Consider the following 20,931-nt stretch of genomic DNA (forward strand, 5'->3'; position numbering starts at 1 on the left):
TTAAAAAATTAGAAAAATTTTTCTAATTCTAGAAATGTATCCTAAAAAAAAAAAATCAAGGGATTATTTATAAATTTACACATAAGACTGTTCATTAAAGCCTTTTTTTGCAGTGCTGGGAATTGAACTCAGGCTCTCATAAAGCCTAGGTAAGCATTCTACCATGGAACTATACCCTCAGAGCTTCATTAAGCATTCTTAACAGGAAAAAAAGAACGAACATTAAAATTGTCCTTTCAAAAAATTTTGATACCAAAAATGCTTATGAGATACATGAAACAAGTGGCAGGATATTAAATTAACTATATAGCAGAGTTGTTAACACAAAGTAAACATGTATGTATATTACATTTATATATAAAAATCTGTGGGCAGTAAAATTTTATATCATAACACCAATTAGATTGCTGAACAATGGGTAACTGGATTAATCCAAAACACAGGGATGTTCATTGTGATAAGAGAAATTAAATGTTTAGCAAGAAGAAAATGGTTTCAAGTGCTATTACAACAAAATGAAGGTACAATATTAAAGTTTTTTTTAAAACTCAGATTTTTGTATCAAGTACAAGTCTAATATTATAAAAGAAGATAAAAATAAATGGCAATGAAGTAAACAAATAGTTGTGGCCTATATTTTTCTCCTTTAACTAAATTCTACCTATAAACTACTGACAGGAAATACGGCACAATAATAAAAGCAACAAATGAACAGTACTTAACTAATAGCAAATTAGTATTACTGTTCTAAGGACTTAACACCCACTATTTTATTTATTTATTTTTATGTGGTGCTGAGGATGGAACCCAGTGCCTCATACATGTGAGGCAAGTGCTCTACCACTGAGCTACAACCCAGCCCCAACATCTACTATTTTAATTAATCTTCACTACAGTGAGGTCAGAAGCCATCCCATGATTTTGTTTTTTCCATTTATTTGTTTGCTTTGGTACTGGTGATTTTGGGCCCCTGGCATTTTACCAATGAGCTATACTCTCAACCCTTTTAATTTTTTAAAATCTTAAGTCAGAGTCTTTCCAAGTTGCTTAGCCTAGTCTCATAGTTGAGATCTTCTGATCTTCCTGCCTTAACCTCTTGAGTATCTGGAATTACAGGTGTACACTACTATATCTGGGAATTTTTTTCCATGTTACAGAGAAAATCCAGTTTTAGCAAGGTTAGCAAATAGCAAAAATAGGTATAAAAATTAGGACAAGCTCCAAAGTTTGTGATCTCAAATTCACTGAATCAAAATGCTGAACAAAACTAAAATCAAGAATTTGGACCAAAGTATCAAGAATTAAGAAGGGAACAGAACCTTTTCCCCCAAACTAAACATTTCTCCGGGCTAACTGCTACAAATAGAAACCCACCTGAAACAAAGTTTGAAAATACACCTTCATCTATTGTTTTATTCTTTTTAAAATGTAGTTGACTTCATATGTAATCTGTATATATTTTCTAATTAATTATCAAAGAATACAAATTAAATCTTATGTAAATCCTAGATGACTATATTTACTGTTAAATTTAATATTATAATCAAGTGTTTTTGCTTTGAAATATATATATCAACATGTACTCAACTTATTTTTATGTGGTGCTGAAGATGGAACCCAGTGCCTCATTCTCTTTCCATATTTATATTAAACTATTTGACAAATACATAACTTTTTTTACTTAAATACATGGGTAACTGGTATTGTCTGAGATTTTAAAAAAATGAATAGATTTGCTTTTTTAAAGTTAAAATTAGTTCTTCTGAATGTCTCTAATAATATCTTCTATTTCAATAAGATATGGCTTCAGAAACTCAATTTAATAGTTCACTGTTCGTCAATCTTGAAAGGAAAAGCATTTCTCTTGCCTTACCTATTTCATTCATCTATACCTCAAGCTTCTGCTCTTTCTGAATACCTCAAGAACCTCAACCAAAAATTTAAGACCTTTTTTTAGAATCCTTCTTCTGTCATTTAACTCTTTATTCTGTGTGCATGCACAAACATATAACAGAGATTTACCATATCTTTGAAAAAAGAAAAACAAAACCAAACTTTAGCTTGCCCCTTCTTTTAACCATTTTTCTTCCCTTTTTTCCCCCCTAATACTGAGGACTGAGCCCAGGTGCTCTACCATTGAGCCCTTTGTGACTGGCCTCAAATTTGCAAAGCGCCTGCCTTAGCCTCCTGAGTAGCTGGGATTATAGGCATGTTCCACTGAGCCTGGCTCTTCTTTTTAGCTTTTTATTCTATTTCCAACCTCCTCTATATCATCCCTCCTTCCAAGAGTTTACAGTTGGTATTCTAAAATCCAATTCTTCTCTGAACTACTCTTATCCTCTGCCCACTTTCCAATACAGAGAATTTGCTCTAACTGAATTTACTTATTCACAGTTAAAGTTAATACATTCTCTCTATCCTCCTTGTTGATGACCTTGTATTTGACAAAGTTGACTAATACCTCCTTCTGGAAATACTTTAATCTCTGGGCATTAGACCTAGGCAAAATCCTACTGTTAGGCATCAACCTTCACTTCAACTCTTCTCACTCCAAAACCAAGGACCCTCATGCCATTGCTATCTTCATGGGCCATACTATCTTCTAACTTTGTTTTGAAAACGTAAAATTTTTCTCTTGACAACGCTGGTGGCAATGCAAATATCCCTAAACTAGTCTCATACATGGGTCCTCTTCTATTTCAGATTCTTTATTCATAAAATGAGTTAACATAGTCTATAGGGCTGCCCTGAGGATTAAATAAGGCACCATATGGAAAGCACCTGAGATGGAATATACTCAGCATTAGTTCTTGCAGTCCATCATTATCATAAGAAGCATTTCCTGACGTCTCCAGCTCTTGATGACACACTCATTTCTCTGAGTTTCTACAGCAACTGCATCATCTATATGCTCAGTTGATTTATGTATATTATGTTTATATTGTATGTTTTAGAATTTACAAAAACATCCTAAAAAGTCTAACTGTAGACATCAACCATTTCTTAAATCTTTTCCTTAAATATTTATTAGGTTTAAGAAGACATAAACATTTCCATGCTAAATACATGTTACCTAAATACATGTTCTTACCCCTCGCCAGTAAGAGCACAGCATGCCTGGATATGCCACTGATGATCTTTAATAGAAGTTAGCTTCAAAAACTGGGAGATTTCTGCTACACTCATGCATTCTTTAACGTCTTGTTTATTAGCAAAAATCAGTAATCCAGCTTTTCTTAGGTCCTATAAAAGCAAACAAAACTTGAAAGACAAGCTTATTTTTCTACATATTTTCCAACTTAACAGATTGATTTTCATCTTATTAACCTAGAATTTCTTAATGATTCTTCACAAAAGTATCTTGTAGCTCACAGGCTGATAGAAGCAAACTTAACACCAAACACATTTTGAAAAAATAAATATATACTAGTATGGATTTACATATTTCTTACAGCCTTAAACTATATTTTTATGATTCTAAGTACTGTATTTAACAATTATCTTTTCAAATATAAAATATACCCACCACCCAATGACATGACTAGGCTTATATGGCTACTAAGAGCTACCCTTTATCCTGGTACTTAAGAGTTCTCCAAAACCCTACCCTACTTGTACCTTTCTACCTTATCTAGATATTCTGCCTTACCAATCATCACTCACTATATAAAACACTCTAATTAGCAATCTATCTACTGCTCTCTGAACAGTTCTACACAGTCCCAATTCCAAATCATGTTATTCACACCTCTGAGACGATGTTGCTCTCACTTTACCTGCATATATTACCTTCTAAACCAGCCTTTCACAACCACGGTTCCATATGAGAACTAAACTGTAGAAAATGATGTGGGTGATTACACTGCAAGTTTCCCAACAATGCACATAGCTAATACCTTCTAGATGCATAGGAAATAAAGGAATTCATTACATAAAATGCATGCCTTAAGGCCTTAGGGCTTAATTCTCAGTTGAGAAGCACTATTCTAAATCAATCCTATCCATACTGAGACCTAACTCCTGTTTGTCCAGGAAGATTTCTTAGATATAAATATATGATAAAGTCATCTTATTAGCATTAAATTTATCAAATTTACTCGATTAGTAAGTTATACCACTTCTATGCTATGATTCTGAGCAAGTTCTTTTAAAAATTTCTGCATTTGTTCCTTACAATTAACATTTATTGTGTATCTCATCTGAGAAAGACACCATACTATCCTTTTCTAAACATAATAATTGTGCATACTCCAAAATGGTTAAGTTTTACTCACAAAACAGGCCCAAGGTTCTTAGTATCTTTCTGGCCACACTTCTTCCCAACCCCAGACTATTTTAAAGCCAGAGACTTACTGGATAATCTAGTCAAAGTTACAGATCTTTTCCTCACAAAAATGCACATATGTATATATGCCAAAAATGTTTTTAAGTTTACATGTAATTTTAGTGTTTTAAAAGATACCCTAACTCCCATTTAGGCCAAGAATTCCTGAAGGATGCAATTCAACTAGTGAATTAAACTCCCATAAAATTCTGCCTATATATATGAAGAGATACTAACAAAACTAAGGTTATGCTTGCAAGTTTTCTAAATTGTGTTGAATGCTGTCATTCTTCTGAGGGATTTAAAAAGGATAGTTTGGTTTTAATAACATGTACATATATTTAAAGCAATATTCTTCTATAAGCACAAGCTGATGTTAGAATATAGTTTTGATGACTCATTTGATTGTTATATATAAAAATGTAAGTGGTAAATTTTTATGTGATTAAAAAGAATTATGCAAAATATTTTATATAATAATCAAGATTGATTTTTAGTTAGAGTGCCCTCTGCAGGGTGGCAACTATTAATGCTACTATAGCTAGTGATGTAGCTGCCTGAATACCATGTTCAAAAAGAGATACTGTTAGAATGTGAACAGTTTTAAAATTTCATGTTCAACTAGTCTCACCTATAGTTCAATTCACATGTTATATAAAAGGCAAAAATATTGAAGGGAAATACTATAACTTAAGTATATATAGTCATCATAAAGGACATAATATTTTTCTCAAGTAGAAAATGGAACCATTATCAATAGTTGATAATGTGGCTGAATAACTAAGTAGATGGACTTTCCATGAGATTTAATTCCTATCTTCCTATCTTCTAGGTTTCAATATCTCTTGCAAGTGTGTGTTGAAGTCTTTTATATAGGTCAGGTTTGCTACTGCTGGTATGCTCAAAGGAAAAAAAAAAAACTTCTGTCAAATAACTGGCATAAGATACATAATTAAATTTTATTTGTAAGTAATCTGTGCTCATCACTTAGTGCTGAAATTTACAGAAGCCCTTGAACTGGAAATATAAAAACACAAGAAATAAAGTCATTTATCAAGTCTTCAAACAAAACAAAAAAATGAATATAATTCTTTCTAGATCACAAAAGCCCAAACTTTATCTAGAGTTCTTGATTAAACAAAGTTATTTTACTTATTTTTTAAATATTTAGGGAGAAAAATCTTCCATTGCTTTTTATAAGATAACCTTAAGGCTTGACTTATTATTAGCCTGACTTAACAAAAGGTCAAAGCATAAGGTGGACAATGGTGATCTTACGTACATATGCCATTTTAAAAACTTTAAGCTAAATATTGCAGATTATCTGATCTTAAGAGTCTAAAATGTATTTTAGTTAAGAAGACAAATAACAGCAGTGGAAGAGACATTTACTTAGCATTTTCTATATGTCATACATGGGTGTCCATTTGTTTCTCAAAGCTTCATTTGTGAAGAAAATTCCTAGAAGTTGAGTCATTCTAAAGAATATTCAGACTTTGGTGCTTGAAACTATTTTAAAATTAGTGTCAAAGTTTTATATTTTATTTAAGAAAAATCTTTCAGAAAGTATTTTAAATTTTTTTATAGTTTTATATTTTGGAATACATGTGAAGAATCATTATCAATGATGATAATAAGATATTGTTGGTTAATATAATACTATGAAATGTACAACTAACCTCATGTCTAAATTTATTTTTCATTTACATGTTCTCATTCTCTGATCCATTTGTCCCTATTTGGAACTCTGCCTGTTGGGCTCTATTTGACCCCACTGAGCAGTTATGCTAGCTCTCAACTTCATCTGCAATTCCTTTCTTCCATAATCTTCTATTCAGACTCTTTTCACTTTCCAATTAGGCCTTACTTATGTCTCCCCCCGGCCCATCCAGAACAAAGAGGCTGAGCAAGAATGCCTAAATTCAAATCCTCTTAAAAAGCTTAATTAGTCATATAACTTTGTAGGTCTCAAGAGTACACTCACCTGTAACAGAAGAGGTTAAGTGATCTGTCCAAGTTAATGCCCCAGCTAATAAAATTCAAAAACTTTACTGGAACCCTACTAATGGGCTCTTCAAATACTGATCCTGCTACATATTGGACAATTAGAACAAATATCAAATAGGGATACTACCTATTAACAAATAAAAAACAGCCCAGAGACAACATGTGATATCTATTTTTCTTTCCAAAGTCTTCACAAAACAACCCTTCAAACAAACTGAAGAATGCTGGTAAATTTTTTAAAATACAAAGTTGGAAAGAAAAAGAAAATCTTTTTTTTCTGCCTCTTTTATGGCTTACTGCATATAACCCAAACTAAAACAGCTTTTTGTAAATGAATGTACAATGGCAAAATTTACATCTTAAAAACCCCAGGAGGTTTAACATGGCTGTCAGAAAATAGACTCAACTAGGCAAAGGTGCAATTTGGTGGGTATGACCACCATAAGAAATGAAGAATCTCAATTACAAAACCACTTCACTGGGTTTCCTTAAGTCTTGAAAGGCTGCCTGAAACATACCAAAATTCTTAAACTTTAAAAACAAAAAATTACTCAAATCAATAGTAAATTGATATATACCTTTATTATAAAGATATTTAAAATTTTCTTTATAAAAATTTTACTGAAATTAAAAAGTATTCTCTATACATCCAAATATTAACTTTTCTATTCCAACTTATAAATATGAGAAAGTGGCATTTGTTATGAAAGACATTCAAAAGAACAATTGCTATTACAGTAAATATTATGATTTTATATTTCTATTTTATTACTAAGTTGACTGAATTATTCAGTTTATTTGTTTTGCAGGTAAGTTGTCTACCTCTGAGCTACATCACCAATAGTAGCTTATTTAATTTTTAACTTATATTATTAGTAATATTTTTCAAAGAATAACAGAATGTAGCTAGTCATATAATTTTGTTTGCTAAAAAAAAAAAAAAAAACCAGTATCAGAGAAGCCTAAGAGAAACAACTACTACACGATTTTACTTCATTCTGTTTTGTTTCATTCCATTTATTTTTAGTACTGGGAATTAAACCCACAGGCATTCTACCACTGGGCTACATCCCCAGCCCTTTTTATTTTATTTATTTTGAGACAGGATCTTATTAAGTTGCCTACGGTGGTCTCAAATTTGAGATACTCCTGCCTCAGTCTCTCAAGTTGCTGGGATTACAGGCCTCTGCTACCATATCTGGCAACAAGCAAGACATTTAAATATCTGTCCGATAAATGAGAAACATTTTAAGAATTGCAGCTGGGCACAATGATACACACCTGTAATCCCAGCGGCTTAAGAGGCTGAGGCAGGAGGATCACAAGTTCAAAGCTAGCCTTAGCAAGATCCTGTCTTTAAATAAAATATAAAAAGACTGGGGATGTGGTTAAGCACCCCTGGGGGTTCAATCCCTAAATTGCTGTGTACTCAGGTACTTTCAAATCTTTATTTCCAATGATAATACTCTGCATGATAAATTTATTTAAAATGTAAAATAAAAAGTAATTTTAGGAATTATTCTTATTAGTAAAACTTCTACTCCACATTCATCTATGATAAATGAAATAACATTCTACTGTTAATTCCAGAAACTTTCTGCTGTTTCCAGATAATCTGCAAATTTTAGAAGTATCAAAATCATAAAATAGGCATGCCCATCAGGAATAGCCAGCAGACAATTTTTCAAACAATTTAAAATGGCATCTTCAAGAGAAACTAAAAAGAAATGTAATACAAATACTTCCTCTGCCCCCACCCAGCATTTTATGTAAAAAGATAACTTACCTCATGTGCTAACATTTTGTAGAGTTCTTCTCTAGTTACAGAAATCCTCTCTCTGTCTGTACTGTCCACAACTACTATTACAAACTAAAATAATTACCAAAAAAGTCATTAGTGAATATATAATTTGATATGTGAAAATTAATAGTGCTTATTTGACTCACGGACTATTAATATCTTGATATTAGAAGCTTATGGTATTGTTGGAAAACCAGAGATATCTAATACATATTGTAAAGTCTAAAAGTCTAATCCATTTCTAATTCAAATATATTTACTAATTTTTAAAAAGATAACAAGAGAAGAAAGAATACAATGCTAACATTCTAACCAATATACAACATACTTGCTTTCTAAATTAGTATCTTAAATGCTAATGGGCCTAAGTCCATCTTTATGCCCTATAACTTAATAAGAAAAAAACCACATTATGCCCCTAATTTGAAGATACTTCCAAATATTAATATCCATTTGAAAATTTAAAAGGACATGTGCATGGGAGTAATGTCACAGTTAAGAAAACAATTTTTTAAAAATTAACAAATTGAAAGAACAAATCTGTACCTAAAAACAAGCTCTCTTCCTTATATAAACAGCACTTGCTACCTGAAAAGTAGAACTTTTTCCTGAACTACTGATGTAACTAATATCAGAAGATGCAATAAAAGACTTAAGGCTCCGAGTGGGATAACCTCTATTAAACCTCTTCCCAACTCCATGAGCATCAAAAAGCAACAGGAAACAGAAGTAAATACATAATTAACTAATTTATGATGGTATTTATGATGCCCAAATTAATTCTGACTGCCTATGATTAAAAAGCACTATTTATTTTTTAGAACTAGATATGAATTTCCATTTTACGTCTCTTCTATTTTTCAGTTTTCATCAACTATAAGAGATGAATAAGAGAATTACTTTTATCTCTTCTTTCACTTGATTGTTTACTGATAAATTACTTTCATTACTGTAAGATCCATTCTTTTTTTAAAAAAAAAGTTGCTAATTTTCAAAGTGTTGGCATAATTTAATACCTATAGCATTATAACAGTGGTACCCATGATACTGGGGATTGAACCCAGGACCTCACACATGCTAGGCAAGTAGCTGGTTGCTTGTGCCAGCCCATATTTACCTTTATAATCATACATATCATTCCTTCTCCAAAAGTATATAGTTAAACGCTTAATGGAATGTTTGGGGTCAGACTATTAGAGATACTTAATAGTGTCTTATTGACTTAAAATATATATTTAGAGTATATTTTATTAACTTATAATCAACACTACAAAAACAATTAGCACAGTCTTTCAATTTACAGGGCTGTACAATGAATACAAATGTCACAGGTCTAAAATTTTCTTGTAGGAAGTAATGTGTAAATAAAAACATATGATTTTATGTCTAAAGTACTTCATAATCAAAAGAAAAAGATTTCCTTAATGTAAAATTGTGTTGCACAAAAGAAAATGCACAGTAAATAACATTTATTGATTTCCATATATTGAACCATCCTTGCATTCCCAGGGATGAATCCTACTTGATCATGGTGCACAATTTTTTTGATGTGCCTTTGTATCCGATTCGCCAGAATTTTATTGAGGATTTTTGCATCTAGGTTCATCAGAGATATTGGTCTGTAGTTTTCTTCCTTTGAGGTGTCTTTGTCTGGTTTCGGAATCAGGGTGATGTTGGCCTCATAGAATGAATTTGGAAGAGCACCCTCTTTTTCTATTTCCTGAAATAACTTGAAAAGTATTGGTATTAATTCTTCTTTAAAGGTTTTGTAAAACTCCGCTGTATACCCATCCGGTCCTGGGCTTTTCTTGGTTGGTAGTCTTTTGATTGCTTCTTCTATTTCATCCATTGATATTGGTCTGTTCAAATTGTGTGTATCCTCCTGACTCAGTCTGGGCAAATCATATGACTTAAGAAATTTATCGATGTCTTCACTATCTTCTATTTTATTGGAATATAGGTTTTCAAAATAATTTCTAATTGTCTTCCGTATTTCTGTAGCATCTGTTGTGATATTGCCTTTTTCATCCCGTATGTTAGTAATTTGAGTTCTCTCTCTTCTTCTCTTCGTTAGCATGGCTAAGGGTCTGTCGATCTTATTTATTTTTTCGAAGAACCAACTTTTAGAAATGCAAATCAAAACCACCCTAAGATACCATCTCACTCCAGTAAGATTGGCAGCCATTATGAAGTCAAACAACAACAAGTGCTGGCGAGGATGTGGGGAAAAGGGTATTCTTGTACATTGCTGGTGGGACTGCAAATTGGTGTGGCCAATTTGGAAAGCAGTATGGAGATTCCTGGGAAAGCTGGGAATGGAACCACCATTTGATCCAGCTATTGCCCTTCTCGGACTATTCCCTGAAGACCTTAAAAGAGCGTACTACAGGGATACTGCCACATCAATGTTCATAGCAGCACAATTCACAATAGCTAGACTGTGGAGCCAACCCAGATGCCCTTCAATAGATGAATGGATAAAAAAAAATGTGGCATTTATACACAATGGAGTATTACGCAGCACTAAAAAATGACAAAATCATGGAATTTGCAGGGAAACGGATGACACTAGAGCAGATTATGCTTAGTGAAGCTAGCCAATCCCTAAAAACAAACACCAAATGTCTTCTTTGATATAATGAGAGCAACTAAGAACAGAGCAGGGAGGAAGAGCAGGAAGAAAAGATTAACATTAAACAGAGACATGAGGTGGGAGGGAAAGGGAGAGAAAAGGGAAATTGCATGGAAATGGAGGGAGACCCTCATTGTTATACAAAATTACATATAAGAGGTTGTGAGGGGAATGGGAAAATAAACAAGGAGAGAAATTAATTACAGTAGATGGGATACAGAGAGAAGATGGGAGGGGAGGGGAGGGGGGATAGTAGAGGATAGGAAAGGTAGCAGAATACAACAGTTACTAGTATGGCATTATGTAAAAATGTGGAAGTGTAACCGATGTGATTCTGCAATCTGTATTTGGGGTAAAAATGGGAGTTCATAACCCACTTGAATCTAATTTATGAAATATGATATGTCAAGAGCTTTGTAATGTTTTGAACAACCAATAAAAAAATATTTTAATGCAAAAAAAAAGAAAAAGAAAATGCACAATAAAATTGGTTAAGATTAAACCACCAAAGCCCTCTCATTTAACTAGGATTTCCAATACTTAACCAAATATAAATAGTAAGAAAGAAATGAAATTACAAACTGGAAGATAAAGTCATTATATCTTTATAACTATAAGAATTCAAGTGTAAGTGTTTCTCAAGCATTCTCTTTATAGAAGTTTAAGCATATTAAGAAACATTACCTCCGTGTTAGTATAATAAGTATTCCAGGAAGAACGAAGAGACTCTTGGCCACCAATATCCCACATTAGGAAACGTGTATTATTAATCACTATCTCTTCTACATTACTTCCTATTGTAGGGGATGTATGTACAACTTCATTCATAGAACTGGGGAAAAAAAAGTTTATATATATTACAATTAGTAAAGAGGCTACCTTGTTTGAATAATTTTCTAATCAAGGGACAAAGCAGCATGAACTTTTACATTTTATCCCCAAATACCCTTTTTCCACCAGTTCATACCAAGAGAAAGCTAATGATTTATAGGGCTGGAAATAGACAAGAGATAATCTAGACTATTATAGATCATTAAAAGAAACTATATAAACAAATATTTTTCTACTTTCTATAAGCAAAAGAGCTTTAGTGCAAAACAACTAAATAATGCACTTGATGTCATATAAATATCTAGCTTTCTATAAAAACTTACTTAAATTTGACTTCTGATTTATGGACAATCTTTTTTCTTACTGAGTAACTTAGATTCCATACAGTTTTTTCATTATATTCATTAACAGAATATCACCCAGGAAGAAAAAGTTAACTAGAAATTACAAAATAATCTTTTAAGGTAGTACTTACAATTGGTAAAGGATGGTAGTTTTTCCTGCATTATCCAATCCAACAATGATAACTTTGTGCTCTGAAATAAAGAAAACACCACTGATTTCAACATGCACACACTATTTCACCCTTCTTTTTTTCTATGGTATATTTCAGTGCATAGCACTATATACCTTTTTTGGAACTCAAAAAAAGGTCCCACCAAGACCAGCAGAAGTGGCTCACTTTCCTTATCCTCCTCATTCTACTGAAACCTCTCATCTTTCCAACATCCTCCCTGGGAAGCCAGAAGCACTGTGTGTTCCTCCTACTCCTATGGAAGTCTATTCTCAGTAAAGTATTCCAAATGTAATCATGACAATTTACAAAAGATTTAAGTTATAAGTGTTTCACATTAGAAGTTGTATCTGTGAAACTTTAGGCTTCAATTGAGTATGTATATGAGAATTGGGGTGAATGGAAAGAAAAACAAAAGATGAGTAATTATAAATTATACGTACACTGAAACCACAAAACTGTTATAACACCAAATCTAAGGACCTGAAGCTATGGTGAGAGTATCCACTTCCCCTGGTTGGCTTCTATGGCATCACTCTCTCTTAACTTTTCTTCTGATCTCTTGACAGCTGTCCTCTCTCCCCGTTTCTTATTGGTTTCTCTTCTTTGAGTCTTCTTTCAAACATTCGTGTTCCCAGGATACCTTCTTCTACCCTCTTTATAAGCTAGCAAGGCAACTTAGTTTCATCTATTTTCAGGCTATCTATAAATAATTGCCAAAGAAGCAAAGTGTGTGGAGGAAGCTAATCTCCAAAGATGGGTGATAGTCCCTGGATAGTCATGCCCTTGGCTATCTCCTCTTCTAGAAGCTGAACTGGCCCTGGGACTCAATTTGATCCACAGAATGCAGCATAAGTGATACTGTATGACTTCTGGGCCTAGATCATTAAAATCCTTTCAGTTGCTACCTGGCTGTTTTAGACAACTCCCTCCCCCAGCAAGCCACACACTACCTAACAATCCCAAGACTAATGCGCAGTTGAGTGAAGAACATCAGGCTAATCACTTGGTGAGACCTTATTAAGAGAGATAACCAGCCAGCCCCCAGCAGTGATCTCCCCTCACCAGTTCTTCCAGCCATTCCAGCTGAGATGTCAGACACATGAATTAAAGAAGCAAATTTGTACATTGAGTATGGTTGAACCTTGAGATGACTTTATAGTTCCAGTTGCCTCTGATTACAACCAAGTAAGAGTCTCCAAGTCAAGAGCTTTCTAGCTGAGGTCACTCATTCTCAGAAACATAAATAATAATAATAAATCACTGGTTTAAGTCACAAAATTAAGGAGTAGTTTGTTTTAATCCCAACAGGTAATGGAAGTATATGGAAAAATCATGGGAATTATTTCAACAACTATTTGGGCAACTATTTCTCTGATTCTAAGTTTCTTTATTGTAAAATAGGGGAAATACTACACATCCTTCAGGGTTGTATAACAATTAAAACAGTATACAATGCTGACAATCATCAAGAGACAATTCCTAACCTATGTTCCCAAATTTCTCTTCAACTATACTCTACCTGAGCCAACACACACAATACCATTTCCCATGTCCAAAACCCACTATCTGAACCTGTTTTACATCTGTCTTACTAAATTGCTTAATGGTGCTACAATTAATTCAGATGCCCTGTACGTTTAGTCTTTTCCTCAATCCCAACATCTGTCACTAAATTCTATTGATTCCTTATCAAAAAATATATCCTCAACCTGTCTCCTTCCCACTGCCCTAGATGAAATCCTCCCCATCTCTCACTTTAAAACCCTCCCTAAGTAGTGTTATCTCTAATTTATCTTCCCATTGTTTCCAGAGTAATTTTTCTGCAAAACAGAGCTGAAAATTCCACTCTCCATTTTCGTCATGACTCTATTTTTGACAAAGAGAAAAGGTACAAGTTTTCAGGCTTATAAATTAAGACAGTGAAAACTGACTAGGCTTCAGTTTTTTCTTACTACTCTATTAGCTATCAACACCAAATTTCAAGCACCCTCCTATTCTGCATACATGTTCATAGCAAATAAAGTTTTACTGCTGCTCTTGGGTTCTCTCTATGCTGGGATTACTCTAATTTTCCATTTGAGGAATTCCTACTAATCTTTTAAGTTTCTAGTTTTCCATGAAGAATCACTTTCTCCTGCTTTATTTTTAAATAATACCTCTAACATTGCACTTATAATTATTTACATGTCCACTAATCTTAGCTTAATGAGGTACCCTTCAACTATACAGAATACATATTAATCATCTTATATTCCATGTATTCCTCATGACTACAATTCTTCCTGGCACAAGGTAGGCATTTAATAAATGCTGAATCAATTAAAATTCATTCTATAAATAATAAACTGATAATTTTAACACCTCAGAATAAGGGGATCTTTACAATTCAAATAGCAACAAATAGTTGCCATTTAGCATAGAGGGGGATTCCTAGTGCTATTTCAATACTCATGTTACATAAAAATAGGAAAACCAATTAAATAAAAAAATGTAATACATCACATTTTATCCAGTTACCTATTTCTCTAAAGAGCACACAGCTTAGAACCACGGGGTCCTCAAGAGTCACATGAGTACTGTCCCCTTATATAGGTTCTTAAGAATCAGGGCCTAGACTATTTCATGTTCAGAGACAATGAGGGTGAAGGAACTGAGAGTAGACTCAATTACAAAGGTAATACTTGTTAAAAGTGAAGGGTTAATAATATATAGAAGACACTTAGGAAAGTTAAGAGATCTTAGTAGTTCATATTCCTTTGGAGAATTTGCCTAAAGTATGGCCGCCTTGGGCCTCCCAGGTCAACAAACTCAATCCTGTTACTATTCCACAGTAGACAGATTCAGAGAAGGCAACTCATAGATGTGAATAATATATAAAGAACGCCAAATGAGTAACATATAATAAAACCAAATGTTTAAAACTGCCTGATAAGCCTATTGTGGTGGCACATACCTGCAATCCCAGCTACTTAGAGGCTAAGGCAGGAAGATCATATGTTTGAGACAAGACTAGGCAACATAACAAGACCCCCATCTCAAAAACAAAACAAAACTACCTAACAAGTGCTATCTCCTTACCCTAGCCTAACACAGCTACAAGCCACACTCATCACCAACTTCTCTATCCACTCCCTCCCAAAACTTGTCCCTACTGAGTTTTCTGGTTTTGTTATTTTAACATTTTCAAAATAAAGCACTAATACCCATGTCTCCCTGAGGAAAAGCATATAATATAGCTGAATTAAAACCAAAAGATTATTTGGAGAACACGGAACCCCAAATAAAGGAGTGTTATGGGCTATGATGATCAATTAATCCATTTTTACAGCAAGGCCATGCCTGCATTAGGGGCAGACAATGGAGTTCTCTGGATAGGGTACCTTTTTTCCCCGGCAAGTTTTTAAATTATATGGTAATTCTGCCTCTCAGTTGTGTGTATTTCTGTGTCCCCAAATTAAGCATCTTCCTTTCATGACATAGCTATTCTTCACTTCTATAAATATAAGCACCTCTAGACAATTAATACAACCAGAAAGTCTCCCACCTGAATAATGTTTTTTAATCAGAGGAGTCTCAAAATGTCAGTTTAGTTCATTATGTTCTAGGAATACATTTTCTAATACCCCAACGTATTAGCTACAGAACAAAATATGGATAGATTCACCAACTGTCTGGAAGAAAACACATTTACGATAAGCAGTAAATAAATGGTACCCTAAAAACAATACAAAATTAATGGGGCAAACCCAAAAATAAACAATAAAAATATATGCAAGAATCTGTGATATGTAACTGTAAGTATGAAATAAGTATGTGTGTGTGTGTGTATGCAATCATTGAAGGGAAATTAGACACTTGTTTTAATCATGTTATCTTTTTTTTTCCAAAAAATTGTTACTTTTCTTTCATAATTGTTTTTAGACCCTGAAGTACACCATTCTAAATATTCTCAATATTGAAACTCTTTTAATCTTTTGATTTTAAAGAGAAGGTCACTTGATATCATCTTGGTTATAAGGGAAAAGGGACCTAAAACAAGTATTTTTTTTTATTGTTTAAGTGTGGTATAGTCTTTGAATAATATGAATGGATTTAAAAATTTGTCTCCAAAGAAATTCTAAAAGAAGTTTCAAAAGATACACTGAATAACAGTAGGATATATCAGTGGAAAAACTATCCAGCCTCTTAAAACGATCCCTTTAAAGTTAAAAAATGCTCATTTGGTTTTGGTATAGGTATTTTAAAAAGTGATCTCCTTATCTTAGCCATGCCCCTGTGACTTATCTCTCCACCGGAACCTATTGCCTTTCCAAGCTATTAGGTAGGACTAACTAGACAAAAAAAAAAAAAAAAAAAAAACTGAAGAAATATTTTTTGTCATACCTGGCCCCATGCTGAATGTGATAAGCAAGGTAAAACTGCTCAGAACAAACCACTCTGCAAAAACTCAAGAGATACTGAGATAATGCAGATGGCAGAAGAGACTCATACCAGAAGAATCTCATCTTCTTGTAACACAAGTCGGTTGCCTGTCAAGGAAAGGACGGAGTTAACAGTTCAAGATGTATCAATTTTTAAGTCATTATACAGAATGAACTAGAGAATCAAAAGGTTGAAATTAGACACCACAACCTGAGGTGAAGACAGATACAAGCTGTTTTAACTGTTAGTAGAGCAGAGAAATTAAGCCATCCTGGGGAGAAAAAGTATGGTAGATGATACAGGGTGAGAATCCATGTCTCACATGGTGGAAAATAACAGAGTGTTAAGAGATGGTGATGAAAATTTAATAAATCAGCAAGCCACAGAATGTAGGTAGGGAAAGAAATTCAGTGTTACCCTACAAGGATAGGAATGACTAGAAGCCCTAGTAGGCAAAGGGTTACTTAGCTGATTGATAGGGTAGTGCAGGTAAACTGAGAAGGCTATGGACAAAAGGAGGAGAAATACCCCAAATCTGAAACCTTGGAGTTTACATACCCTTTGGCCTATGTACTATGATGAAAGATAAAGTAGATAAGTGAATAGAGGTTAGATCAACAGATAAACACAGTAAAAAATAAATATAACAAAGAATAAAATCTTAACCAAATCTCTTAATTCTTTTTTTGACCTCTTTACTAAATTTCTGGTTAACTAGTCTACTCGGTCCCCAGAATGTCTCATACACTTCCAATCATTTAACTTTGCCAACATGGCTCTCCATCTAGAGACACTCTCTCTCTCCTGCCTATCTAATTTTACAAACTTGGCAAATTCCTATACACAAAAATTCGAACAGATTTCTAAAATCAATCAGAGTGATATAAGCAAAATAATCGAATACATGAGGTTTAAAATAATGGTTAAAATACTTCAAAAAGAAAAAGGAATAAATTCCAATCAAACATGCAGAACTTAGAAAATCTCCAAGGAGCCAGAGACTCTGTAGAACTGTCAAAGACCCTTTGAAGGACTATTCCAATGAAGAATTCATGATCCACAGTATCTTCATCTCCTCACCCCAGCCTCATACCTACCTACAAGTCAGATTCATTATCAACATCTCCTTTTGTCCCCCTCCCAAAACTAATTTCTATTTGAATTTTGTGAGTTTTTACACTAAAACATCAATGGCTATTTTTAACAAATTCCTAAATCTAAGATTTAGAATGTAGGTTACAATAAGAACTATAAAATTAAGACCTAATTGTGTAATGGGCTCAAAGAAAAAGGTACCAACTCATTGGTGACAAACTAGTTATTTCTAATGATAGGGGCTAATTATTCATAGATACTTTCATCCTAATACTAAATCAAATTCATAACATCCTTAGGCTCTAATCATCCCAGCCTGTTCTTATCATTACCAAGATGGCACAAGATTCTATGCAAAACATAAATTTGTAGCTAGAAAGTGTTATAATGTCCTTCAAAACAAATACTCCACATAACCTTAAAATAAAAAATGTATACTAGGAGATATTGTTATCATGGACAAATATAATAAAATTTCCTCGTTCTAATTCTTTGCTGCATGGGAATCATCGAAAATTTATTGCCCAGTAAAAATTTTCTTTTAGAATATCTATGTCACGGCATTCCTACACTTACGCAAATAAACCAAAATAACTATAGTTATAATGTTTTGATGAAATTCTAAGTTATTATTTAGGCTTGAGTTTACCAATAAATACTATTTTATCACAAAACGCTTCTTATTGCTGGTGTAGTGTGGCACATGCCTGTAATCCCAGCTACTTCAGAGGCTAAGGCAAGAGGCTGATAAATTGAAGGCCAGCTTGCACAACTTAGTGAGACCTTGTCTCAAAATACTCTAAAGGACTGGGGATGTAGGTCAGTGGTAGAGCATTCACTTAGCATATGTGATTCTCTAGGTTAACCTCCAGTATGGCAGGAAAAGAATAATAATCTTATTTTTTCTTATATCACTTTTTCTTTCATTTCCTTTTGACACACTCAGGCAGCTAATCAGTTCCATTTATTTACAGTTGCTGAAGTCTGTATCTCTCCAATTACTAGTCATTAATTTATAAAACCAAAACAAATTGAACTATTGCCTAATCACAAACACCAAGAAAAATACATTATTCTTCATTTTCACTTCATATCCAAATTATTACTTAGCCTTATTAATTCTATATCCTTTAGAGAGCACAAAATCTATTTGTCATGTTCACTATTGTTCTTCCACTCCACAGCACAAAGCCTGGAATAAAGCATGGGCTTAATAAAGTATCATCAATGAATGAACAAATAAATTAGGAGGCAGGTATCTGATCCAGTCACTTTGTAATAAAAACTCAACTTTCAAAACTTAAAAAGTATCATCAATAAAAAAAACAAACATAAAAATAAACTTGCTATTTATAGCAACAGTAATGAAGTTTCATAGGGAGAAAACACACTTCTTTTGTACGAAGAGGTTGCTGAAGAAAAAGCAATTGAATATACATGATAAAATTAGAAATCCAATCAGGAGACATACAATAATTTGAACTTGGAAAGTTTAGAGAAAATAACTGTTACAGGAGATTGGAATAATGAGGGATTGGTTAATAAGAAAGAAAAGAGCTACAAAGATTACAGGAATGACAAATGTAAGAAGATTCCACTCCACCTATAGCTGAGACGGAGCTCCTCCATCCCTCTTGAGACTAAGATAAAGACCTTGTCTGACGGCATAGCTATGGATCAATGAATGGCAGAGAAGTTGCCCCAGTGAGTGCTGGAAATCCTCCATCCAGGGGTGCTGGGGAAAATTTTTAATAGAAGGTACTTCTCTGGAGGACAAAGCTGAGGGGTGTGGAGGGTGCTAACGAAAACTGCTGACTGCTGCCAACCACTATGTAGTGCAAGAGTCAGGCAGGCACTAGTGAGGGTATTTGTGTTGAAAAGACTTTTTGAGAGCACACTGTAACCATGAAGAAAACCCCTTTCTTTCTGCAAATGTCCCTCCAGTGCTGTCTATCAACAAAGTTTAACACTGTGCCAACTGACAAAAGAGAACTATTTAAAGGACCCAGGTCCACTTCTACATAGTACGAAAAAGGGTTCACTCAGAGCTAAGAGGTAATATATTGAAAATGGTATAGTTGACTCCTTGGCTACTTAGCTACTACATGTATTAACCTACATATGTTTGAATTTGTTAATTAAAAAAAAAAAGAAGCAGAATTCGCTTTATCAAAGTCAGGTTTGTGCAACATAGGCAGCTTTTCCAGCACTCATTTGTAATATAATTCCTTTTCTAACAACCAATCAGAAAAGCAACACAAGACACCAATGGGGAAATTCCAAAACATCTTTCATAGTTCACGTAAGTGTCAAGAGTTCCTCCTTTTATTTAACGTGAGTCCTTCTTATACAAAAAAAGGTGTTTGTGTGTGTCTTTAAGAGCACTAACTCTAGCAATAGAAAACCTTAGTTAAAATCCCAGGTTCATCACTTTGAATTATAGTACTTTATGAAAACCACTTAAGAGGATGGGGAATGTAGCTTAGTTTAAAGCACCTGCCTAGCATGTGTGAGGCCCTGGCACTGCAAAAACAAAAACAAAACAACAAAAATCTAAAAAACAAAACAAAAAAACTGTAAAACAGAGTTGCCTCTGTAGGATAGGAAGAAAAATCAACCAGGTGCAGATTAAATCAACCAACCTGTATGAAACACTGAGAATGTAGCCTTGCAAAAGTCAGTAAATGTTAACTGCTTTTATTTTATCTTTAGAGATGAAGTAAGTTTATTTTCCATCTCCCTATAGTATAAAGAAGCTCCATAAAGGCAGGAAAATTTGTTAGCTGGCTTTGTTCTAATTCCTATGACTCAGCACAGGTCCTGACCCAAACAGATGCTCAAAAATATGTTTAGTAAACTACTATTCATATGAAAAATCACAAATTGCAACTCTTCAAAATCCTAGAGATTTATAGTTTAGCAACTGAGAGACCGTTAATAAGGGTGAAAAATAGGAAAATAATGATGTGAATCTCTTTTTTAAAGATGGACAATAATAATTAGTAACACATTTCTTTGGTGTTTCAAGTTGCTGGGTTCTGTCATATAACAGATATATAGTCTGGGGAAATGACTCCGCGTGAGCCTCAGTTTCCTCTTTTCAGGGGAAATAAATAATTACTTCAAAGGACCACTGAAACTTTTTTTAAAATAAAAAATAATGTAAAAGTAACAGAACAGAGAATAAAGTTTGTACTCCACTGAATCTAAGTATCACCTAAATGTAACCTATAGTTTTTCTTTTGAGCAGTATGCAATTTGCTTTCACTGTGCACTAAATCTAAGCTTTAACTAAAAAAAGC

General features: G+C 33.6%; 1 protein-coding gene and 1 long non-coding RNA gene across 7 annotated transcripts in view; one reads left to right on the plus strand and one right to left on the minus strand.

The window, feature by feature from the left end:
- The window catches only part of LOC113182704 (uncharacterized), a 140,867-nt gene that overhangs the window by 18,294 nt on the left and 101,642 nt on the right, over window positions 1-20,931 (plus strand). The window lies entirely within an intron of this gene.
- Window positions 1-20,931, minus strand: part of Arl5a (ARF like GTPase 5A) — a 29,784-nt gene that overhangs the window by 6,382 nt on the left and 2,471 nt on the right. For 2 of the 4 annotated variants that reach the window (XM_026388684.2, XM_077802560.1), the window contains exons 2-6: window positions 16,496-16,641; window positions 12,071-12,131; window positions 11,449-11,596; window positions 8,118-8,201; window positions 3,092-3,243 (exon numbers count right to left, since the gene is read on the minus strand). In XM_026388684.2, coding sequence (XP_026244469.1) covers window positions 3,092-3,243; window positions 8,118-8,201; window positions 11,449-11,596; window positions 12,071-12,131; window positions 16,496-16,505 — 455 coding nt within the window. In that variant the 5' untranslated portion in view covers window positions 16,506-16,641. The remainder of the gene's footprint in view (window positions 1-3,091; window positions 3,244-8,117; window positions 8,202-11,448; window positions 11,597-12,070; window positions 12,132-16,495; window positions 16,642-20,931) is intronic. The other 2 variants (XM_026388698.2, XM_026388676.2) reach the window with 1 other exon arrangement.

This window comes from Urocitellus parryii, chromosome 1 (genome assembly GCF_045843805.1).
Source record: "Urocitellus parryii isolate mUroPar1 chromosome 1, mUroPar1.hap1, whole genome shotgun sequence".
NCBI lineage: Eukaryota > Metazoa > Chordata > Mammalia > Rodentia > Sciuridae > Urocitellus > Urocitellus parryii.